This window comes from Piliocolobus tephrosceles, chromosome 17 (genome assembly GCF_002776525.5).
Source record: "Piliocolobus tephrosceles isolate RC106 chromosome 17, ASM277652v3, whole genome shotgun sequence".
NCBI lineage: Eukaryota > Metazoa > Chordata > Mammalia > Primates > Cercopithecidae > Piliocolobus > Piliocolobus tephrosceles.
This window is the reverse complement of record NC_045450.1, coordinates 3,700,884-3,725,084: the sequence shown is the minus strand read 5'-3', so window position 1 is coordinate 3,725,084 and position 24,201 is coordinate 3,700,884. Positions and strand designations below refer to the sequence as shown.

The 24,201-nt window shown below is 46.3% G+C and overlaps 1 protein-coding gene across 2 annotated transcripts in view; it reads left to right on the top strand.

Annotated features, from left to right (window-relative positions):
- The window catches only part of CREBBP (CREB binding protein), a 160,403-nt gene that overhangs the window by 127,017 nt on the left and 9,185 nt on the right, over window positions 1–24,201 (top strand). For both annotated transcript variants that reach the window (XM_023225832.2, XM_023225831.2), the window contains exons 20-28: window positions 5,130–5,210; window positions 7,234–7,290; window positions 11,144–11,221; window positions 11,537–11,604; window positions 17,095–17,245; window positions 17,917–18,063; window positions 19,014–19,127; window positions 20,860–21,025; window positions 21,470–21,637. In XM_023225832.2, the coding sequence (XP_023081600.1) occupies window positions 5,130–5,210; window positions 7,234–7,290; window positions 11,144–11,221; window positions 11,537–11,604; window positions 17,095–17,245; window positions 17,917–18,063; window positions 19,014–19,127; window positions 20,860–21,025; window positions 21,470–21,637 (1,030 nt within the window). The remainder of the gene's footprint in view (window positions 1–5,129; window positions 5,211–7,233; window positions 7,291–11,143; window positions 11,222–11,536; window positions 11,605–17,094; window positions 17,246–17,916; window positions 18,064–19,013; window positions 19,128–20,859; window positions 21,026–21,469; window positions 21,638–24,201) is intronic.

The following is a 24,201-nucleotide window of genomic DNA, read 5'->3' as shown; positions in this document are numbered from 1 at the left end:
GGTCCATGATCTTTATTTTTAAATTTGACACTAGCAGCATGATACAAAATGAGATCTGGTGTTTTAATTGAGTTCAAGAATCACCCTCCTACTATAAGATGGCCATTTCAGGGTTTTGTAAGTGGTGGATCTGCTTAAGAAATACTTGCCATTCTTTTGGAATATGAAGATGGCTAAAGAATAGATCTCCTGTCTTAAAATAGATGGAGAGTGAAAATAGTATTTTTTGTTGTGGTTTCCCACACAAATACACCTTGCGTAGTTTTGGGGTTGTTTGAGGAGTCAGCTTATCTGTACCGCAGCGTGTAAGTGTCCATGTGCGGCTGCAGTGTAAGCACACCTTGCGTGGAGGCACAGGTCAGGAATCTTGCTGAAACTGTGACGTTGCCTCCGTTTTATGAGCTAGCAGCTGGATTCTCCGTGGGCAACATAGAGCTTTGTGCCTGTTCTTTGTCTTTAGGTTCAAGTATTAACTGTCAACACTGGAGTTTGGCGTTTTTTATTATTTCACTCTTGTTTGGATGCAGTAATTATGTCCTGTACTTCAAAGAAGACAGAAGCCTTTTTGTTATTTGTTCACAGGCCTGAAAATTTTGGACTTTTGTGGTTGTTTTAATTCTTCTGTGTTTTTTAAAAAACCATATTCAAGATCAGTAATAACTCCCATCAAAATCCTATATTTTAAAAAATACTTTTGACACAAAAATGTCTCGAAAAAAGGTTCGTAAGCCTTTTCTATTAGGAATAAGCCTGGCCTGCTTATTCCTAATACTGTTCAGTGTAGTGAAACACCAGTGCAAGGGGGAAGGACAGACCCTAAACTGCATCTCTGCTGGAAGTGCAGCCTGTGCAATTGTCCTGCTGAAAATAGTTTAACATTCGGAGTCTGATTTCCATCTCAACTTCCCCTTTATCAATAGAAACATTTTGTGACTTCTCTCCCATAGTGACTTGCTGCTCTTCTGGAAGTTCTGGCCACTCCTTTTACAGTTTTAGCCCCATGACTTCAGCACACGCTATGATGTATTAATGTATTAAGCTTAGCTTTCTCCATGATACAGACAATAGCGTCTTCCCTCGCAGCCTCATTTTGTCAAGTCCCCAATGATGAAATAATGAATAGGAATGTGCTTTAAAAACCATTTGTGCCAAGCAAAATAAAGTTAATGATATCTTAAGAGAAAGGTTAATATTAACTGTACCCAGAAAAATGCCACCCCTGCTACGTTGCCCAACAGAGTTTTGGTCTATAAGGAAGGTAGATTGTTTACCACTCTCTCTAAAGTGTTGTGGGGCCTGTTCCTGGGTCTGTTGGGACCCTGCCTTTGCTGATTTGCACAGATTTTGGTCTTTTACATTGAGAGCAATTAAAGTTAAATGGAATTGGTAGGATCGAAGAGTCATTGATGGCGTATAAACACAGGACCATCTTGAAAGTTCTGAAACGGCTTATTTTTTTTCTGTATAGAACTTCATTTTGACTAAACAAAAGTAATGTATTTTGAAGAGTGGAAATGCAAATAAAGGAGTTCCTTGTTATTAGTGATAATTTTTAAAGTGTAGGCATAGCATTCCTCAGGTAATCACAGGCATGCTCGCTAGAACAGTGTGTCTGAGTAGGTTAGCATGTTATCATCCTAAGAAAGCAGTGGCCTGATTCTGTAACAAATACTTTAACTGCTTATGTTTTTATTTTCAACTTTGACTATTTATGAACACTGCAGTGTTCTCAAGAATAATTGTCTTGGCACTTGTAGTCCTAAACTGGGCACTTAGAACAATAAAAAATCCTACAGACCATTTAAACAAGTGAAACCCTAATATATAAGTGAGCGTATGGTTACGTTTTCACTTGTTTTCATACTTTGCAAATTTGAAAGTAACTCATGTTGGAAGAACTGTTCTTTAGCTTTCCCAGTTAGTATCTATAGATAATATAAATATTATCTATAGATATCCCAGTTATTCATATGTACTGATACGGTACTTAAAACAATCTGCATTTGAAAACTTACTCCGTATATTAAATTACCCTTACAGATAACCTATGCAGTTACATTGTACTAACTTTAGCAACCCTGAAATGCATCATTACTGGATTATGTGAAGTATTTCTCCTTTGCAATTCCATATTCATCAAGCTACTTCCTTCACATCAGGCAAAATGTCATCTGGGTGCTTAAGTTGAAAAGCAAATTTCTAAAGCTTTATGTGTTTCCAGGGAGAATAAAGTGTGGACTAGGTAAGAAGGTAGGGGCAGTCTGGCAATAACATCTAGCATTCACTGACTGCCAGGGTTGCTTTAGCTGATTTTACTAGTTGGGGGTGACTGCTGTCTGTTCTGTGTGCTTTCTTCATCTCTCAGAACAGTAATAAAGTGAAGCCACGGGCTCCTCTTCCTCCCCTTCTTAAACATGAACAGGCTAAATTGTCCATTTCTACAGCAGTTTTGGGGCAGACAAGGAGTCTGTTGACATGCTTTGCCTCCCCGGTTCTGATCCTTGGATTTTCCAGGATGGGAGTCAGTCATAGAGGAGGAGCCTCAGTTTCCCAGCCACTGCAAGGGTTGCCATTCCACCACCAGTGTCTCCCTCTGTGTCACTTTCCTCGGTGGGAAAAGATGGGTTTATGGTTCTTGTTTCCTGGATGTTGCTGGGCTTGCTGTCCTTGAATAGAAGCAAAGAATTTCTCCAGGATTTTAAAACCATTTAGACTCACCTGTGATTACGGTGGGAGTTTCATTTTAGAATGTCTTTTTTTTTTTTGTGAGACAGAGTCTTGCTCTGTCCCCAGGCTGGGGTGCAGTGGCCCGATCTCAGCTCATTGCAAGCTCCGCCTCCTGGGTTTACGCCATTCTCCTGCCTCAGCCTCCCATTCTCCTGCCTCAGCCTCCTGAGTAGCTGGGACTACAGGCGCCCGCCACCTCGCCCGGCTAGTTTTTGTATTTTTTTTTAGTAGAGACGGGGTTTCACCGTGTTAGCCAGGATAGTCTCGATCTTCTGACCTCGTGATCCGCCCGTCTCGGCCTCTCAAAGTGCTGGGATTACAGGCTTGAGCCACCGCGCCCGGCTCAGAATGTCTTCAACGGTCCCTTCTAGCTGGCCATAGTGCTGTGTGTTTGATTGTAACATGAATGGAGCACTCAGTTTGGAGTTTTACTTATAAAAGGGAAGTATTGGGGATTGAGGGAATGTCTTTTTTGCATATCGTTTTGGTTGCCACTGAATTGGTTTATAGTTTCTGTACTTTAATTCCTTCTTGCCAGTGATGACCATGCCCTCCTGCACATGGAAGTTCTTCTCCACACAGGATTTTAGGATATTTACAAAATAGTGAATGGCCAGAATATTGCTGTAGTTCATTCAGGAAAAAAAAAAATACATATTTAAAGAAAAACATTAATCTGCCTGTTCCCTGTCAGAGTTTTAAATCCTGACATAATTGATTAATTGAGTTAGTCCCAAATAAATTAGTCCCAGCAAGAAGCCTTCATTAATCCAGTGAATCCGTCATGTTCCTCATCAACCAAACGCAAAAAAAATGGCTCGTCTTGAGATGTTGTGCATGCTCTGAAGTTGTATGCTTTAAAATGTGCTGTGTGTATGGGGTTAGTGAAATACAGCAGACAAAATGCTCAGTGTATTGAATTAAGATTAGATTTGGGACTTGTGGGGGACCTGTCCTAGTGGTAGTGAACTGGCCACACGGTGGCCCACACCTCTGTCTCCTGCAGCCGTGTGAGTGCGCAAGTGCGTGAGACTGCAGCTGTCGTGTCCCATTCTGCACTTGGTGGTTCAGCCTGGCGCTCGAGTCCTGTCGCACTGTTTTTAATACTAATCCTTCCTGGCATCTCGTAGACATAGTTTTGAGCACTAAACCGCATTCGTGCTGCCGTTGCTACCTGACACTCATTCTTCTTGCTTGTGTGATCCACCTCCGCCCGCTTGTTTATTTTTACGGTATTCTTGTGTACTCGTGTCGTTTTATGCAGCATCAGCCTGCATTTCTGTTGATCTCTCATTTATGTTCTTTCCAAACATTTAGTAGTTTTTATTTTAATTGTTCGTATTTGATAGCTTGAGCCCAGGCTCTAGATTGTCTTACAAGAAATTGGGGTGATGGATAATTTCTCAAATGCAGATTGTTCTTTAAAGATTAACTCTAAATTCACTTAACGTGGATTGCCCCCAAGTCAGAACAGTCATTGGCTAAGTCTCTCCGATTGATGGATGATTGGTCCCAGTACCAAAAATGTCACATCAAAGCTTAGAATTGAATTTTCAAAGATTGTTCATGGATTTACATATATTGTATTTCTTATACAATATATCACATTTCTTACTCTGTATATTCATATTGATAAATGGGTGGAAAGTCTTTGACCCTGAATGCATTTATGTTAAATGTTTGTCTAGAATATGGATTTGGTTTCATTTGTATTGTAACGCAATTAACTGAATGATTAACATGAAAAAAAAAACAGGAAAAAATTAAAATCAGTTCTGGGTGCTCAGCATTTTCATGCATTTAAAGATCTGGCTTAATACCGGAAATAAAATCTCTGAATTGCTGTCAAGCATAAATTTTCCATTTTGAAAAATAAAGCTATTTCAGTTTAAATTGCTTTTTTAAGGCCTTTTGTCAGACTGTTTTGTTCAAGTAAATTTTTCCATCTCAAACCCTAGAGTTATATTTGACTTTCTCTGAGTAAGAACAAAATTCAGATTCCTAAATTTGGGCTCCATGCAATTCTAGTATTAACAACTCCTTGAAAACATTTGCCTCTTGGAGCCGGACCGAGCCTGTCGTTGTTAGTGATGATGGCCTGTGATGTGTGCAATGAGACCGAATGCTAATCAATGCTTTGCCTTGGCTTTCTGCTCTGTGTTGTCTTGGTGTCTGCGTCTTACCTCTGTGTCTGTGCTATTTGTTCCCTTCCTTGTTCTCTAATCCTGCCTTTCCCCACCTGCCCCCTGTTCCTTTCATTGTCCTCACTGACCCATCAATCAACCAACAACGCCCCCCCTTCGTCGTGGTGCTCTGCCCTGCTCTGATTGGTGGCTTCGTTGCTTGGGTGGCTGTGTGTTATGATGGACCAGTTCACCCAAGTATGGCCTTCTTGCTGACAGGTATCATTTCTGTGAGAAGTGTTTCACAGAGATCCAGGGCGAGAATGTGACCCTGGGTGACGACCCTTCACAGCCCCAGACGTAAGTACCATCCTGTCATTTTTTCTGGGAGGAGGGAGGGTGACCTTAAATTCTTTTTTCCTCTTACCAATGACTGTAAGGAAAGTACCACTGCCATTTTGACTTTCATGCAATGTTTTTTGGTTTTTTGTTTTTGAGACAGGTTTTCATTCTGTCACCTGAGTGGTGTGCAGTGGCACTGTCTCGACTCGTTCAAGCGATCCTCCTTTCTCAGCCTCTCAAGTAACTGGGATGACAGGGGCACGCCACTATACCCAGCTAATTTTTTGTATTTTTTGTAGAGACGAGGTCTCACCATGTTGCCCAGGCTGGTCTCAAACTCCTAGACTGAGGCACAATCCACCTGCCTGGGCCTTCTAAAGTGCTGAGATTACAGTGTGTAGTGTTGTGGGGTTTGTTTCATATTAATTATGCTCACATTTAATTTGAATATGTGTACACATACACATTTACACTGAAAAATGTGTTTTGGCTGAACCACAGTGCCACCTCTGCCTTTATCATTCAAGGTGGTGGTACTGTGGCCTACCACTGTAGACCACTGCTCTCTCTTGACCTTGGTCTGTCTTTTTTTCTAAAATAATTGGTTTTTCCCTAGTTGTTGTCAACTTCCATTTTGGGGAATTATAAATTTTCTTTATTTCAATTTTTTTTTTTTTAATGGCGTCTCACTGTGTTACCCAGGCTAGTCTTGAACTCTTGGCCTCAAGCAGTCCCCCTGCCTTGGCCTTCCAAAGTGCTGGGACCACCATGCCCGACCATGTAAATTTTCAGTTATACCTGAGAAACCAGGTAGCCCCATTTACAGAACTGGCAGTAGCTAAAAATGAGTTTGGTGTACATGCCCTGCCCTTTACATTTAGTTTATCTCCACTTAAACCTCCATCCTTTCAGTTGCTGAGCTCTAATGCAGATTAATGGATTCCAGTACCCCATTTTTTGGCCTAAAGTGGCCAAAATGTGTCTCCTTCCCTCACTAGTGCTTTACCTATTGTTCACCAGCTCCAAAGTGGACAGGTATGACTTTGTTAGTTCATTCCTGCACAGGGTTAAACTTTTATTTCCAGTATTTATTATCCAGCAGAGTTACCTTCGAGTGATAGAATGGCCAGTGTGTGGCAAGAAAAAGCAAATGCACAAATTGTGTTATCAACTCATTTCTATGCTTGAAATATCTAAAAACCTGCCAGTCACCCACCGCATCTGCCCAGGTCTGCCGTTCCCTCTTTTCGTCAGACTTGAGTTCCCCAGTCTTCCATGATTCCTACCACCCTACCCACAGTGTGACTTCCCCCAACAGAAAGGAAGGTTTTGCCACAGGAGCGGTTTCCAGCAGTGTAGGCACTTACACTCTACCGTTTTCTTTGTTCAAATGCAGAAAAAAACCTAACTTGTAAGACATACAAACCAAAGTGACTGAAATTCTACATTTTCAATTTATTTCCCTTGTCATCCTAATTCTCTTTAGTTGTGTGATTAATAATTGGACTGTTGCTTGAGCAACATAGTGAGACCCCCATCTCTACAAAAAATGAAAAAACTTAACAGGGCATGGTGGTTTGTATCTGTAGTCCCAGCTACTCAGAACCGGGGTGGGTTTGAGTTCAGCCCAACACAATGAGACCCCCATCTCCACAAAAAATCAAAGAATTAGCCAGTTGTGGTGATGCATTCCCATAGTCCCAGCTACCCAGGAGGATCACTTGAGCCTGGGAGGTTAAGGCTGCAGTGAGCCATGATCGCGGCACTGCACTCCAGCCTGAGCAGCAGAGCGAGACCCTTTCTCTGAAAAAAAAGAAAGAAAAGAAATGGTAGTGGAATGTGTGGAAAAAGAAATTGTAGTGTTCTGCGAAATTAAATTTTTTGTTCATTCCGTTATTACATGTACTTGAGATTTTAAAGGGCCATCATGTCTTTTTGTTTGAAGAGTTAGTTACAGAATCACATTCCAGAGACCCTTTAGATTATACTCAACAGATAAACTTTGGTTAATACAACATGTTTTCTTTTTTTTTAAAACAAGGACAATTTCAAAGGATCAGTTTGAAAAGAAGAAAAATGATACCTTAGACCCCGAACCGTAAGTATATAGCTATTTCTTTTTTACTTTTAATTTTGGTTTGAAATTGGTAAAGTTACTCCTTATGGAGTGGGTTGTGGGTAAAAACGTTGGAAATATGTTGCAATAGGTGGAATTTCTGGTGTGAGGTTATCTTTTAGATATAGATTTTTTTTTTTTTTTTTGAGACGGAGTCTCGCTCTGTCGCCCAGGCTGGAGTGCAGTGGCCGAATCTCAGCTCACTGCAAGCTCCGCCTCCCGGGTTTACGCCATTCTCCTGCCTCAGCCTCCCGAGTAGCTGGGACTACAGGCGCCCGCCACCTCGCCTGGCTAGATTTTTGTATTTTTTTAGTAGAGACGGGGTTTCACCGTGTTAGCCAGGATGGTCTCGATCTTCTGACCTCGTGATCCGCCCTTCTCGGCCTCCCAAAGTGCTGGGATTACAGGCTTGAGCAACCGCGCCTGGCCTGTATGTAGATTCTTTTTAAACTTAAACAAAATATGTATGTCTCTGTAACATGTTCTCTAATTACTGGATTTTAACAATGATAAAATTAAATGGATGTTTCAGTTCTATGAAAACCTTTCTAATAATTTGGTCATGGATGTCTTTAAGAAGCCATTTAGTATGAATCTTTAGAGACCAAAGATAGGAATATTTGGTGGGATAGTACTAGTAGTATCATTTAAAGGGAAATACCAGAAAGAAAATCTCTTGGAAACTGCTTTCTCAAATAATGTAAAGCTTGGCGCATGTTCTTGCCATTGTTAAGCACCTTCTACAGTGATGAATGAGAGTGTTGCATTTGCTAACCTTGCTTCATAACAGCCCCTAAAGAGATGCCAGAATTTCTTCAGTGTGGTAGCCTCTTCCCAGGTCCCCAGTGTAAAGTACTGAGAGCACTCCAAACTGACATGGCGATGCTGGCTATTTTTTGTCCCCACAGTGAGCTCAGGCTCCAGGAGCATTGGCTGCTTGGAAAATGTGGGCTGTGACTCAGCCAAAGCAAGAAATAGATCCTGCTCTCCCTATCCTGACCCTCTCACTCCAGGGAAGCCACTGGCTAGAGTGGCAGGCACAGATTTCTACCCAGGCCACCTCTGGAAACCTAGCTTGACTTTCAGCAGGTTATTTCATCTCTACCAGCACCTGGTACACAGACAGGATGATGATGTGAAATCCTAGAGCTGTAGTCTTGGCGAGATGGCAGGGCAGAGCGCCCACCCCTCTCATGACCAGGAGATCGTTTTTCCTGACTTTCCACCTTTCTTTTCACATTGTGTCTTTCTCTCCATGGCTTTATAGTTTCATTATGATTTATATCTACTTCTCTTCCACCACCCACCCTCCCCCCCCACGAGATGAGTCTTGCTCTGTCCCCCAGGCTGTAGAGCAGTGGCACGATCTCGGCTCACTGCAACCTCCGCCTCCCGGGTTCAAGCAGTTCTCTGCCTCGGCCTCCCGAGTGGCTGGGATTACCAGCCCAGCTAATTTTTTTGTGTTTTTAGTAGAGACGGGGTTTCACCATCTTGACCAGGCTGGTCTTGAACTGCTGACCTCGTGATCCACCCACCTCGGCCTCCCAGAGTGCTGGGATTACAGGCGTGAGCCACCGTGCCTGGCCGACTTATATCTACTTTTTAATTTCAAAATATATTACATTCAAGTAGTAGGTGCCAGGCAGAGGGAATACATGGATGGGTGAAGGGGTCTCCTTCTTCATGCTGGTTGTAGTCTAGAGGGACAGCTGGATAATGGCACAGCCTGCAGCAGGAGACAGTGCAAGTGAGTCCCAGACAGAAGGGACCCCGCCTGGGCAGAGCTGCATCATCACAGTTGGGCCTGGTTTCCTGGACAAGGTGATACTTGTGTTGAAACTGCAGAGCATTCTAGAAACAAAGGCATGAAAGAACACAGGTTGCTCAATAAAACTACAAGTCCCCTAGAGTGGGTGGTTGGTAGGCAGAGATTAACTTCATGAAGGGCCATTTCACTGTCTCTTGACAATAGACTTTATCCTATAATGTGCTGAGGAGGTTTTGAAGAATAGCATTGGTTCTAATGTAGGAAGGTCACCCTTGGTCTATGAGGTGAATTGATCAGAAGAGGAAAGACATTGTTCTCTAGTAGAGAAATTAGTTAAGAGACACAAAGCAGCAGCAGGCAAGAAACTGAAACCCCAATTAAAGCAAGAGCTTTTGGAGCCAGGCAGAGGGGCTTGTTGGCGGGCTGAGGGAAGGGGAGACACCTAGTTGGCCAATAATAATTGGGAGTGAGAGAAAGGGGGAAATTCAAAATGGATGTCATGGGGTCTAGAATATGCAGTGTTTTGTTTGGATTTTGTTTGTTGTTTTTGAAACAGGGTCTTGCTGTGTCACCCGGGCTGGAGTGCAGTGGTGCAATCAGTGTGGCTCACTGCAGCCACAACCTCCCAGACTCAAGCATCCTCCCAGCTCAGCCTCCTAAGTAACTGGGACTACAGGCACATACCACCATGCCCAACTAATTTTTTAATTTTTTGTAAAGACGGGGTCTCCATATTTTACCCAGGCTGGTCTTAAACTCCCAGTAAAACAGTCCTTCCACCTCAGCCTCTCCACATGCTAGAATTACAGGTGTGAGCCACTGTACCTGGCCCAAGTGTAGTTTTGGGGGGCACTCCTTTTCCCTGACATGGGAGGGAATAGTTGAGAGCAGGGACCTTTGGAGACGGCACAGGAATTGACGAAGTTCTTGGCCCCAACCTTTGAAATTCTTAGCATAGGGGATGAGCTCAGTGACTGGGTTTTCAAAGACAGGGCTTGTGGAGGACAGCACTGGAGGAAAGGAGTGCAGATTCAGAGCAGGTGCCACGTGGAAGGGAGAGGGAGCCAGACGGAGCTGGGTTGTCAGAGAGTGCCACAGGACTGTGAACGGGTGCCGCCATGGTTTCACAGTTTTGTGTGTGTGTCTTTTCTTTCCCTCCAACAGACTGCGCAGAGAAGCCTGATGAGGGTAGACCCATGGCTGAGGGCTTGCATAGCACGTGCAATGGACAGATTAAGGGGACGAGGGCAGGGGCACACTATAGAGGAGCCAGAGCTCAGAGCTCAGGAGCACACAGGGGGTCACATTACCCACCAGTCCCTTCAGCCCCTCCTCGGGGGTATGCATTGTGGAGGCAGCAAGGGAGGGAGCTGACAAAAACCCAAGGTCTTGACCTCAAGGCATCTTGGCATTTAAGATTCCTGGGTAAGCCAGTTCCTGGAGGATTTGTGGGGAATGGGTGGTCCATCCTCTCGCTTCACCAGTGTTTACTTGAATAAACCCCTGTCAACTTACCAGTAGGCCTGACACGTTCCACCTTTTGTAACTGACTCAGAACTGGTGTTTTTGTGCCTCCGGCCTAGCATGGCTGTTCTGAACTGGCCGTGTTTCCCATTAGTATCCTAAACAATTTTAGACTTAAGAGCACGTGTTTAGAACAGTAAAAGTATTGTTCTCTATTTTTTAAGTCAGTTTAGGCATGTGAAATCACCTAGAGAAGGCATTGTTCTTGGAAATGTGTAGTAGTGTCAGAAATACCGGCCTGTGAGATACACGTATTTGTCACAGCAGTTTTTAAAAATAAAGTTGCCTTTCTGGTTGCAAAGGGAGATTGGGAGAAAAGAGGAATGAAGCACTTGTACAAAGAAAGGAAGAAAGCTTTTTCCTATAGAAGATATCATATGGATGCATTGTAAAATATAGCTGAATCAGCCAACACATGCATTAATGTCAGCACTACTCAAAGTAACCCAGAGAACAAGGTGTGGGTGCACACACAGACATCTACAAGTGACTCCGCTCGTGTGGTTCCGTGTGCTTTAACAGTGCGCCTTCTTTGTCTCCTAGTTTCGTTGATTGCAAGGAGTGTGGCCGGAAGATGCATCAGATTTGTGTTCTGCACTATGACATCATTTGGCCTTCAGGGTAAGTAGTTTCCGCTGGCCTAGAGGGCAGTTCTACACAGAGCCAATGGTGGGGCACTTGCAGTCGCTACTGCATCTCATTCATTGTTGTCAGCAAGAATTCAGCAATTAAGAGAGATGGCAGTTGGTTCTAAATTTAAGTTCTAAGTGTCTGCTTTCGGAATTGTGGCATCAAAGCAGTCTGCCTCTTCACTCTTTAATTTTATAATAATAATGTGATTTAAACTGCCAACAAAATATCTGAATGCTGCATTTTGTTGGTTTGACAATTTACATTATTATATACAGTCTCATCATACCACTATTATTTTTGCAGTTTTGTGTGCGACAACTGCTTGAAGAAAACTGGCAGACCTCGAAAAGAAAACAAATTCAGTGCTAAGAGTAAGTTTGGGGAAGCTTTCTGTTTCCTGGACTGCACATTTTAGAAACTTGTAGAAATTGTCCCCATTGTCCTTTGGTTCCTCTCAACACATGGTTTTGAGGTTTGGTTGTCAAAGATTTTTGTGAGTTTTTTCCCCAGTACTTTGTATTTTTCTTGTTTCATCCTTAAGGAGAGCCAGGCCAGTCATGAGGGTAAGAACGCACGAATGTTCTTCAGGGGCTTCACTGAGAATAGGCAGCACAGGTGTGAGTCCCTGAAGTCTGTGTTTCTCAGAATGGTCATCTCAGCCACGGGACTGCTGAGCACAGGCTTGGAGCAGGACTGGCAGCCTTGGGCTGTGGATCTTCATTGAGTGTAAAATCTCTCAGTCCAGCCTTAAAGGGAATATTTAGCCTGATTGTTATTCAGCTTTTATGATCCAGTGCATGTTTTAGATGAAAGGTTAGATGTACGGTAAACTTTGTAAATTCTCAGAGAAAATTTGTCAACAGATGATTCTCAAGTGGCTTAGACCTAAGACCCCTCACCCCTCATGCGTGCATGTGTACACACTGGGGTAGTGTTGGCCAGCACTCTAACCCTGGGCCCTTTGTGGGCTGTCATGGGTCCGTCCCGTGGGTGCTGGGTTCTGCTACAGTGGAGCATGAGCCATGGCCCCTGGGAACCAGCTGCCACCCTGGGAGTAGGAGCCTGGCCTGCATGTAGACTTGGCTGGACATGTTACTGCAGCTGGTGGTGCCTGTGCAGAAATAGAACAACCTGTTACTGCTAGAAGTAACTTTGCATGAGTAGACTTTCTTTTTTTTAATTTGAGACAGTCTTGCTCTGTCGCCAGGCTGGAGTGCAGTGGTGCAATCTCAGCTCGCTGCAACTTCCGCCTCCCGGGTTCAAGCGATTCTCCTGCCTCAGCCTCCCGAGTAGCTGGGACTACAGGCGCCCGCCACCTTGCCCGGCTAGTTTTTTGTATTTTTTAGTAGAGACAGGGTTTCACCATGTTGGGTTGGCCAGGATGATCTCAATCTCTTGACCTTGTGATCTGCCCGCCTCGGCCTCCCCAAGTGCTGGGATTACAGCCGTTAGCTACCGCACCCGGCTCGCTTTTTTTTTTTTCAAGACCGCGTTGTTTTCAAAAGTTTATGATTATTTAATCTTTATAATAGAGGCAATTCTCAAGTCTTGGGATGGCCTTCTGCAGCTTGACGTGCCAGGCTGTCCTTTTGCTGAGTTAACCAGCAAAACCACACAAGAAGGGCAACTGCAGCAGCGTTCTAACGTTCACTTGCCTGCTGCTCCCTACAGCTGTCACCTTTCTGTGGCAGGACAGGTGACTGGCATGTTGCTCAGGAGATCCCCAACAGAACCAGGTTCATTTGGGGAGCTCAGAGTAGAAGAGAGATAGAAATGCTGGGATGGACCATACACTGGGGGAAGGGGAGGAGGAAGCTACGTGTAGACTTGAGAGTGAGTCCTAATTAAAGTTAAAACTCTGTTGTTAACCAACATCCAAAGTTATCCTATAGCTTACACTGCCTCTGTTAAAATTTTTTGAAATACCACTTATTGATAAACTATCGTAATACTTAGCTCAGTTTCTCAACTGAGCCACTATTGACATTTCAGGCCAGGTAATCCTCTGTTTTGTGCATTATAGGATTTTAGCAGCATCCCTGGCCTCTGCTCACTCAGTGCCAGTAACACCTTCCTCACGTAATGAAATGACCAACAAATTCATTATGTCTGTCAAAAATGTCTCCAGATGTTGCCAGATGTCCCCTGGAGGAAGGGCACAGTTGCCTCCATTTGAGAGGCCCTGCTTCAGAGGATTCATTCTGAATGAGTTCATTAATGCATTTGAGCAAATTGGAAGTCCCTGGGCCAGAGGCTCAGTAGCCAAAACGGAATTACCCAGAGAGCTAGACCTCCATAGAACAGTCATTGCCTGGAAGAGGCAGGAGGTGACTGGGGGGAATGACACAAGTGGCACCAGAGTGGGTTCTGTCCCACTCCCACCCCAGCATCCAGAAAGACCCATGGGAATTCAGTGGATGAGCCCAAGATCTAGAAATGGAACATTACAGGAGAAAAGGGCCTAGGAGACTAGAGGTAGCTCTACTCTGTCGGTGTGGGCTTGTGTCAGCACAGGGGTTGTGCTGTGTGTGGTCACAGAGTGAAGGTGTGCTTCCTTAATCTTGCATTGAAAACCACCTCCTTCACACACACCATATGCAAAATCAAATTCAGGTAGATTAAAAGCGAGAAAAGTAAACAAAACTACAAATGCATTCAGGATAAAAGTAAGATAATAATTTTACTGTGTTGAGTTATGAAAAGTCTTCCTTAAAAAGATACAACCCAGAGATGAGAAAGGAAAAGGCACAAAAGGCCCGTCATGCGCCATGGATGAAAATGTAAGTTGAATGCCAGAAAGCGAGGGGCACAATTTAAAGTGTTCATTTTTAGATTTAGCAAGTCTACTTTCACACATGTATCCTATAAAAATATTTGCACATATGCATAATAAGGCACATACAAGGACATAACTGCAGCAGTGGCAAGGAGTGATGAAAAAGTAGGAACAGCAGCCAAATCAAGTGATAACAGAAAGGGAGGTAGCACCGTGAGGAAGGTGGCGCTGTGTGCACTGCAGGTGTACCCAGGCCTGCCCCTAGACCCCTGTGCTGTCTGAGGCCACCTCTGGAGTATGCAGCCATATATGGATCACAGGTGTCAAATAGCGAAGTTACTATGGAAGAATGTTTGTTTTTTGAGACAGAGTCTCGCTCTGTCGCACAGACTGGAGTGCAGTGGCGCGATCTCAGTTCACTGCAAGCTCTACCTCCCGGGTTCACGCCATTCTCCTGCCTCAGCCTCCCGAGTAGCTGGGACTACAGGCGCCCACCAACACACCCGGCTAATTTTTTTTTTTTTTGTATTTTTAGTAGAGGCGAGGTTTCACCGTATTAGCTGGGATGGTCTTGATCTCCTGACCTCATATTGCACCCACCTCGGCCTCCCAAAGTACTGGGATTTACAGGTGTGAGCCACCATTACCAGCCAGAGTGTGTTTTGTTTTAATATATATACATATGAAAATATGTATTTTCCCCATGAGAAGGTGTATCGTTAAAATTTTTATTTCCGAGTGTGCTGGCTCCTCTACCCCCTACGTGTGTCTTCCTGCACACAACACGTTGTTGGTTCTTGGCAGCTGTTTAAACGTCTCTTTATATAGTGCAGTTAATTTAGGTGATTTGAAGAAAAAAGTAAAGACCTAATGTAAAAGGTTGATTATGGCCACGCATGGTGGCTTACGCCTATAATCCCAGCACTTTGGGAGGCTGAGGCGAGAGGATCACTGGAGCCCAGGATGTCGAGGCTACAGTGAACTAAGATCGTGTCATTGCACTCCAGCCTGGGTGACAGAACAAGACCCTGTCTCAAAAAAAAAAAAAAAAGGTCAATTCCTTCTGTTTGCTGTTTGAAAATGGTAGTGTGTGGGGCCACCCTTTCACATGGGGAAAGAGACAAGATATTGGTGTTTTGCTGCAATGTGGCCCTTCTTAGCCGTGTCTAACTTTCTCAGCTGGAAGCCACTTCGTTTGGGAGCAAAACTGGTCAGCAGTTGCACAAGGGTAAGAACGCACTAATGTTCTTCAGGGGCTTCACTGAGAATAGGTAGCATAGCTGTGAGTTCCTGAAGTCTGTGTTTCTCAGAATGGTCATCTCAGCCACGGAACTGCTGAGCACAGAGCTCGGAGCAGGACTCGCAACCTTCGTGGAGTGTAAAACGTCTCAGTCCACCCTCCCGCACCTTTTTTTTTTTTTTTGAGACGGAGTCTCATTCTGTCACCCAGGCTGGAGTGCAGTGGCGCCATCTCGGCTCACTGCAAGCTCCACCTCCCGGGTTCACGCCATTCTCCTGCCTCAGCCTCCCAGGTAGCTGGGACTACAGGCGTCCGCCACCTGACTTTTTTTTTCCTTTGTATTTTTAATAGAGACGGGGTTTCACCATATTGGCCAGGATGGTCTGAAACTCCTGACCTCAGGTGATCCATTCGCCTCAGCCTCCCAAAGTGCTGGGATTACTGCGCCCAGCTTAATTTTGTATTTTTAGTAGAGATGGGACTTCTCTGTGTTGGTCAGGCTGGTCTCAAACTCCTGACCTCAGGTGATCCGCCTTCCTCGGCCTCCCAAAGTGCTGGTATTACAGGTGTGAGCCATCACATCCAGTCTAATTTTGCATTTTTAGCAGTGATGGGGTTGTGATCATGTTGGCCAGGCTGGTCTCGAACTCCTGACCTAAAGTGATCCATTCGCCTCATCTTCCCAAAGTGCTAGGGTTACAGGCATGAGCCACCATGCCTGGCTTAATTTTGTATTTTTATTAGAAACGGGATTTCTCCATGTTGGTCAGACTGGTCTTGAACTCCCAACCTCAGGTGATCTGCCTACCTCGGCTTCCCAAAGTGCTGGGATTACAGGCGTGAGCCACTGTGCCCAACCACATTTTTCTTTTTAAATCATTTTTATTCAGGTACAACATACCCAAAAAGCAGCGCCACTGATTTGTTTATTGCAGTGAAATGAAATTTTAAAGTTTGGTCTAAATTTTCCAGCTCACTAAGGAATCTTGTAAAATTCCCAATTTTCCTATTTCTCACTAACATAGGAAATATTTGAAAGCCAATAAAGAAAGAAACGTCTTTTAAAATCTCATTGTCTATAAGTGATCACTAAGAACCTTTTTGCAACTTTCCCTTACAGTTTTTTAACCTGTGTATGAGGAGTTCTCTGTACTGAAATAATGTCCTGCCACTGGGCAGCTCCTATGACAATAGCCACCCGGGGTTGGCCCTGGGTGAGGAGGGGTGCAATGGGGAGGGGAGCCCAGGAAAGGTTGCCCTCATCAAGGATCGGAAACTTCTTTCCTGCACCGCACGAGGTGGTGGCTCAGGGCAGGCTTGGAGGCCAATACTTTGCCGGCTCCTGAGGCACGAGGCAGGCTGTGGCCAGAGCTTGATTTGTCCGCCCTAGAACATTCCACGCTCACGTCAGACTCTGTAGTAGGGACTTTCTCCTCAGAGCTGGGCAGGAGGAGCCCACTGGGGGTGTGCCATCTCTGCCCTCCAGGGAAAGCAGGAAGCATCTCGTTCTAATAGCAATAGGGAAACATCCCTCTGCACCACCCTAGAGCCCCTGTCAGTTTTGGGCCCACCTCTGTAGCTCTTCTGCCCCGTACTGTTAGAAAAAGATGCAGCTTACCTGGGCACGTAAACAGTTTTCAGGAGTGAAGTGCCTGAGATCCCAGAGTCCACCTTTCCCTTCTGTAACACTCCTGTCACAGGACAGATCAGATTTCTTCCATGTTTGGAGAACATAGTCCTTTAAAATATCAGCCTGTGCTGCAAAGTGGGATGGATTCTGTAGTCTCAGTCACTGTCTCAGCAGTACTGCTGAACCTTCTCACCTGCTCCTTCTGGACTTCCTAGGGCTACAGACCACGAGACTGGGAAACCACTTGGAAGACCGAGTGAACAAATTTTTGCGGCGCCAGAATCACCCTGAAGCCGGGGAGGTTTTTGTCCGAGTGGTGGCCAGCTCAGACAAGACTGTGGAGGTCAAGCCCGGGATGAAGTCACGGTCAGTGTGCCTGCTCTCTACAGTGCTCTGTGAGCAGTCCCCACTCCCGCATGCCAGAGCCTGCTCTCTGCAAAGCTCTTGAGTTTGATGTCATCCTTCAAAGACTTTGCAGCAGCAAACGTGTGCAGTAGTAGCTCCCTCAGTCGCGGTTGTCCTGTTTGGATTTCAGTTACCCGATACAGTGCAGTAAGCTATTTCAAGAGAGAGAGACCACATAGCATATTACAGTATACTGTTTTTATAATTGTCGTTTTATGATTACTTATTCTTATTAATCTCTTGCTGTGCCTAATTTATAAATTAAAATTTTGCATAAGAAAAAACAACAGACGTTGATACTGTCCATGGTTTCCAGCATCCAGCATCCGCTGGTGGTCTTGGAACATACACCCCATGGATAAGGGAGACTGCTGTATATAGCCAGTCCTACTCAGAATCCCGTATTTCATTCACAGTGGTGCAGTTCTCTAGTGAGGGAAACTGGTCAGAAAGCAGGCACTCCCCGCTCCAGGGCTGATTGGCCCATAGGGAGGACTCCAGGCCACGGTGTGAGGAGGTAGACATGCCTCCGCTCATCTGCAGCGGCCAGAGTTAGAGGAGCAGACCTGGTGTGCAGAAGCACTTTGTCAGCAACAGCCTTTGTAAATGTCGGACTCTGACTTTTGTTTCAGGTTTGTGGATTCTGGGGAAATGTCTGAATCTTTCCCATATCGAACCAAAGCGCTGTTTGCTTTTGAGGAAATTGACGGCGTGGATGTCTGCTTTTTTGGAATGCATGTTCAAGAATACGGCTCTGATTGCCCCCCTCCAAACACGAGGTAGTTTTCCAGCTCCTTCCGGGGCGTGTCATTCAGTGAGCTGTGTTAGGATAGACCAAGGCTCTTAAGTGTCCCAGAGGAGCCTGTGAGCCTTCATAGGGGATTAAATTAAATCAAACCACAATTAACTAACTAAAGTAGTTAGTTTTGTTTGCCATTAAACTAGCGGGAAATGAACTGTTGAGATGACTGCAGTAAGCCTGTTTTGTGTGGCAAGTCTGTGTGAGTCCCGCTCTTATCTAAGGCAGGTAATCCTGGGGAGTTGGGATGGGGCAGCCTGGCACCTGCAGAGAGGAAGTAGCTCTGCCACGAGGGACTTCATGTGCCATCAGGAATCTGGGCAAGAGGGAACTAAAAGTGGCTTTTCTCAGTTTGCCCCAACTGTGGCTCTCTGTGCCGAGTGGTGCCATTCATCCTTTTGTTCAGTGACGAAAACTGAATTCCATTTAACTGGTTGGCAGCAGGGTTGGTGACCAGTTTTTTTTTTTGTTTTTGATTTTTTTTTTTTTTTTTTTTGGTTGTTTTGTTTGTTTATCACATCCTTTTTGTGGCCAGTGTAAATACCATCAAAACAAAAACTAGCCACGGGCAGTGGCTCACACCTAAAATCACAGCAGTGTGGGAGGCCTAGGTGGGGGGATCACTGGAGCACAGGAGTTTGAGACAAGTCTGGGCAACAAAGGGACACCCTGTCTCTACAAAAAATAAATTATCTGGGCATGGTGGTTCATACTTTGTCATCCCAACTACGTGGGAGTCTGAGGCAGGAGGATTGCTTGAGCCCATGAGGTTGAGACTGCAGTGAGCTGTGACTGCACCACCGCATTGCAGCCTGAATGGCAGAGTGAGACCCTGTCTAAAAGTTAAACTTCCAGGGTGTTTTTTGTTGCTTGTATTTGATTTCAAATTTGAAGAATACCCTGAGTTAAACATGTGCCTCCTTCCCACAGGCGTGTGTACATTTCTTATCTGGATAGTATTCATTTCTTCCGGCCACGTTGCCTCCGCACAGCTGTTTACCATGAGATCCTTATTGGATATCTAGAATATGTGAAGAAATTGGGGTGAGTTTGGATTAAATTATTTGGAACTAGTAAAAACTATTTTTTGCTGTATGTTTGTTCTGTGAAATAATGGGTGTTTTAAGTTTTATATGTTTTTATTTTTACATCCTAAGATCAATTCAGAATCTCCAAAGCACCCCTTTCCAGGTGCTCGCAGAGCCTTGCAGATCTGGCTCCTGGGCACATAGCAAGCTCTTTCCCTACCTTTACCTTCTTTTCATTCCTTTTTTTTTTTTTTTTTTTTTTTTAACCTTTATTGAGGCGGAATTTATATATCATAGAATTCCCCTTTTTCGGATGTATGATTCAGTGGTTTTTAGTAACTTTACCCATTAGTACAAGTATCACAAGTCAGTTTCAGAACATTGTTACTGGCCTATAAGATCCCTCCTGCTGCGGTGGATCACCTGAAGTCAGGAGTATAAAACCAACGTGACCAACATGGTGAAACCCCACCTCTACTAAAAATTTTTAAAAAGGCCAGGCGCAGTGGCTCACGCCTGTAATTCCAGCACTTTAGGAGGCCGAGGCGGGCGGATCAAAAGGTCAGGAGTTTGAGACTGGCCTGACCAATATGGTGAAACCTCATCTCTATTAAAAATACAAAAGATAGCCAGGCATGGTGGCGCGAGCCTGTAATCCCAGCTACTCAAGAGGCTGAGGCAGGAGAATTGCTTGAACCCAGGAGGTGGGGGTTGCAGTGAGCTGAGATTGTGCCACTGCACTTCAGCCCGGGCGACAGAGCCAGACTTCATCTCAAAAAAAAAAGAAATAAAAGAAAAATACAAACAAAAATTGGCTGGGTGTGGTGACTCACCCAGTGTGTAATCCCAGCACTTTGGGAGGCCAAGGCAGGTAGATCACCTGAGATCAGGAGTTCAAGACCAGCCTGACCAACATGGTGAAACCCTGTGTCTACTAAAAATACAAAAAATTAGCCGGGTGTGGTGGCAGGCACCTCTAATCCCAGCTACTCGGGAGGCGGGGGCAGGAGAATCGCTGGAACCGGGTTGACGAGGTTGCGGTGAGTCGAGATGATACCATTGCACTCCACCCTGGGCAACAAGAATGAAATTCCATCTCAAAAAGAAAAAAAGAAAGAAAATTTCCTCCTGCTCCTTGCTGTTAATCCATCTCTGCCCCAGGCGACCACTAATCTACTTTGTCTCTCTGAATTTGTCTTTTGTGAATCCTTTGTGCAAACGGAACCCTGCAGTGTGTGCTGTCTTGGGTCTGGCTTCCTTCTCTAGCACTTGGTTTCTGTACTCTCGACCTGCCCCATTCCCTTCTGAAACTTGAAAAGGTTAGGGGCATTTGATCAAAGTGTCTTGAACAGAATGAATGAGATTTATGTTGATACTGACCCTTGGAGAGAAATAGATAACTGAACTGCCTTTACAGTGCACAGAGGAAGGGGATGGCATTGCATTCATGAGCCATCATATTCCCTGGTTCTTTAATGAGGCCTCAGGTTTCCTTTGCAGCCTTGGCCCGGCCTTGTGTGTGCACCCCGAGGGAGAAGTGTTTCAGGGCCAATTTGCAGGCTTGCATTTGCTTGGGATAAAGTTCCAGCCTTGCCCGCACCACACCCAGCCTTGTGGGCATTCGTTTTCTCTTGTCTCTCTGGTTACTTCTGCCCTGGCTTTAGTCCTTGCTCCTCTGCTATAACTCCTTAAAGGCAGGACCGATTTCACTGGCACTTTCATCTGACCTGTATGCATGGGTCCTGCAGGTATGTGACAGGGCACATCTGGGCCTGTCCTCCTAGTGAAGGAGACGATTACATCTTCCATTGCCACCCACCTGATCAAAAAATACCCAAGCCAAAACGACTGCAGGAGTGGTACAAAAAGATGCTGGACAAGGCGTTCGCAGAGCGGATCATTCATGACTACAAGGTACTTGGTGCTGAAGGAAGGTGGTGGTTTTTGTCACAACTGAATGAAGGATGTTTGCCTTTTTCTTGCATTTACAAACTTGTTAATTACCTTCACTTGTGAGGATTAGAGAGCAGAAAAATAAAAGCCTAAAGTGAGAACTTAGAAGCATTTTCTTCAGCTGATTGAGGCTTTCCCCTGGCCGTCTGAGAGCAGCACAGTTGGAGCTGTTTCCATCAGTGGGCATTGGGGCCTGTGCATCACTGTTGCACACATAGGGGCTCCAGCACCACGGTGGGGGGTGCACATGTGTGGGGGTCTGCTGCACTGTGGTGAGGGGCGACACGTGTGCATGGGGTTCTACCATACCGTGGTGAGGGGTGTGCTTGCGTGGGGGTCTGCTGCACCATGGTGGGGGGCGCGCGTACATGGCCCTCATCTCACTGTTGTGCTTTGCCTACTCAGGATATTTTCAAACAAGCAACTGAAGATAGGCTCACCAGTGCCAAGGAACTGCCCTATTTTGAAGGTGATTTCTGGCCCAATGTGTTAGAAGAGAGCATTAAGGAACTAGAACAAGAAGAAGAGGAGAGGAAAAAGGAAGAGAGCACTGCAGCCAGTGAAACCACTGAGGTACAGACGCTTCTCTGAGCCCCGCTGCCCGTGTGTCCCGCCAGAGCTGCAAGGTGGCAGGCTGGGAGGCGCATGTCGACCGTTAGGTCCTTTCTGTGGTGGTGTCTCCGTTCACACACGCATATTGACACCATCTGCAGCTCAGGGCGTTGGTGGGCAGCAGCGTGGGCTCTGCACTCTCTGCGTGGTGTATGCTCTGGGGAGCTGGGGGTCCACTTAGACTCAGAGAGGAGAGAGAGGAAGATAGAAAATGGGACATGGTGACAGTCAGGACACAACTCGCTGATGTAAAAAGTGAGTCAGGAGGCACAGGGTTGCTAGGCCTTGTCCCTGTGTTTGGTGGCCACTTTGCAAATGGTGCTCATGCCCTGCTGCCCTCTCTCCTTGGCGCTGCCCCTGAGTGCCAGGCAGCGCAGAGTGAGCCAGACAAAACCCCATCCCTGGCGGGGCGTGTTGGCTCACGCTTGTAATCCCAGCGCTTTGGGAGGCCGAGGTGGGCAGATCTCAAGTTCAGGAAATCAAGACTAGCCTGCCTAACACAGTGAAACCCCATCTGTACTAAAAATACAAAAAATTAGCCAGGTGTGGTGGCAGACAACTGTAATCCCAGCTGCTAGGGAGGCTGTGGCAGGAGAAACGCTTGAACCCGGGAGGCGGAGGTTGCAGTGAGCTGAGATCGTGCCATTGCACTCCAGGCCAGGAGACAGTGCGAGACTCCGTTTCAAAACAAACAAACAAAACCCCATCCCTGCCCCCAAGGGAGTGGCTGTGTCCTGGTAGGATGTGAAACAAAAAGAACCCAGACCCGAGCATGGTGTGCTCTGAGCGTGGTGGAGCTCTGAAGGGGAAGGAGCCTTGGGGAGGTAATGTGTGGGCCAGACTCGCCCACCACAGGAAGGTGCTGGAAGAGGACCTTCCAGGCAGTGGGAGGAGGCGTGCCATGTGCGGGTTTGTGCGACTGTCTGGGAAAGAGATGATGGTGGTGTGGGTGTGGGCTGTAGCTGTAGGTGCAGGGAGAGCGATGACAAATGTTGAAGGCTGCAACCCCAGAACTCAGGACAGGCCATTGTGACCAGTGAGGAAAAACCATGAATGGAGGTGCCTGCTGCATGAGACTGAGCCGCTGCCAAGGGTGAGGCAGCCGGGTGCCGGCTGGGGACGTGTTGCCACTCTGGTGCTTGTCGCATATGAGAGCAGGTCTGTGAGGTGGGTGCGGGGTGGGCTGCAGACTCAGCACAGGGCCTGGGTCACTTCCGCCAGGCACACTCATGCTCACTGCACAGGTGGTTGAGAGGCAGCCACCTGCTGGCCGGCACCCCCGACAGTCATTCACAGGACAGAGGAGGCACGGGCAGGGGCGGCGTGGGTTTACGTCCCAGGTGGTTCCTAAGCAGAGCTCCTGGCCTGTTGTTTTCTGATTTGCTCCCGCTGGAGTGTAGCAGGCCTCACTGGTGTCTGATGAGTTAATGCTTGAGTTCCATCTCCTGAGGGTGACACAGGAGGATACCCCGTCCAAGACAGGCTTTGAAGAGGGCAATGTTTGTGCTTAGCACGACGGTGACAGCTGGTTTTGCGAACCCAGGCTCTGCATCCCAGATGCTGCAGCAGGAGGTGGCCTGATAAGAGCTACCGCAGGCCTGTACGGGGTGGCGGGGGTCACTGCAGAAGAAGGAATCTGGGCCACCAGGCATGGAAGCCTCTAGTGTCCATCAGAGCCAGTGCCCTGACCACTAAGCTCCCAGAAGCACTTGACAGAGCACAGAGACACACCCCCTGCTGCTGCAGGGAGAGGACTTTGAGGGAGAACACTGCTGAGTCCCACCTCAGGAGGGGCACCTTCCTGTGGCATGGCAGCAGCGGGGCTGTCCAGAAGACAGGCCTGAAAGGGGCTCCTGCTGGGGCAGCCTTCCCTGTGCAACGGGGACATGCATGTACTAGGGAGGGCAGGATGCTGAGGTGTCGGCCTGTAGACCTGCTGTCCCGTGTGTGTTTGGTTCATGGACAACAATGGGCAGGGACATGCCTTCATCAGCAACACCCCAGGAGCTCGGTCTGGGGGTCTCCTTTAGTGAGGGCCGGTGCGTGGGGTGGAGCACTGCTTTGCCATTAAAAATCATGCTGTCGAGTCTGGGAAATGGGAAAGGCTTGCGATAGTGTCAGGTGGGGTGAGAAACGGATCCAGCTCCCTGTATGTACTCCCAGCTTCATGAGGAATGTTGCAAACACAGACACAAACGTACCCAGGGAAAGCTTCAGAACACAGAACACTGCTGCTCGGGAAGACCAGAAAAACAAAACTTTTTAAAATTACTTGTCTAGGCCGGGCGCACAGTGGCTCAAGCCTGTAATCCCAGCACTTTGGGAGGCCGAGACGGGCGGATCACGAGGTCAGGAGATCGAGACTATCCTGGCTAACCCGGTGAAACCCCGTCTCTACTAAAAAATACAAAAAAACTAGCCGGGCGAGGTAGCGGGCGCCTGTAGTCCCAGCTACTGGGGAGGCTGAGGCAGGAGAATGGCGTAAACCCGGGAGGCGGAGCTTGCAGTGAGCCAAGATCCGGCCA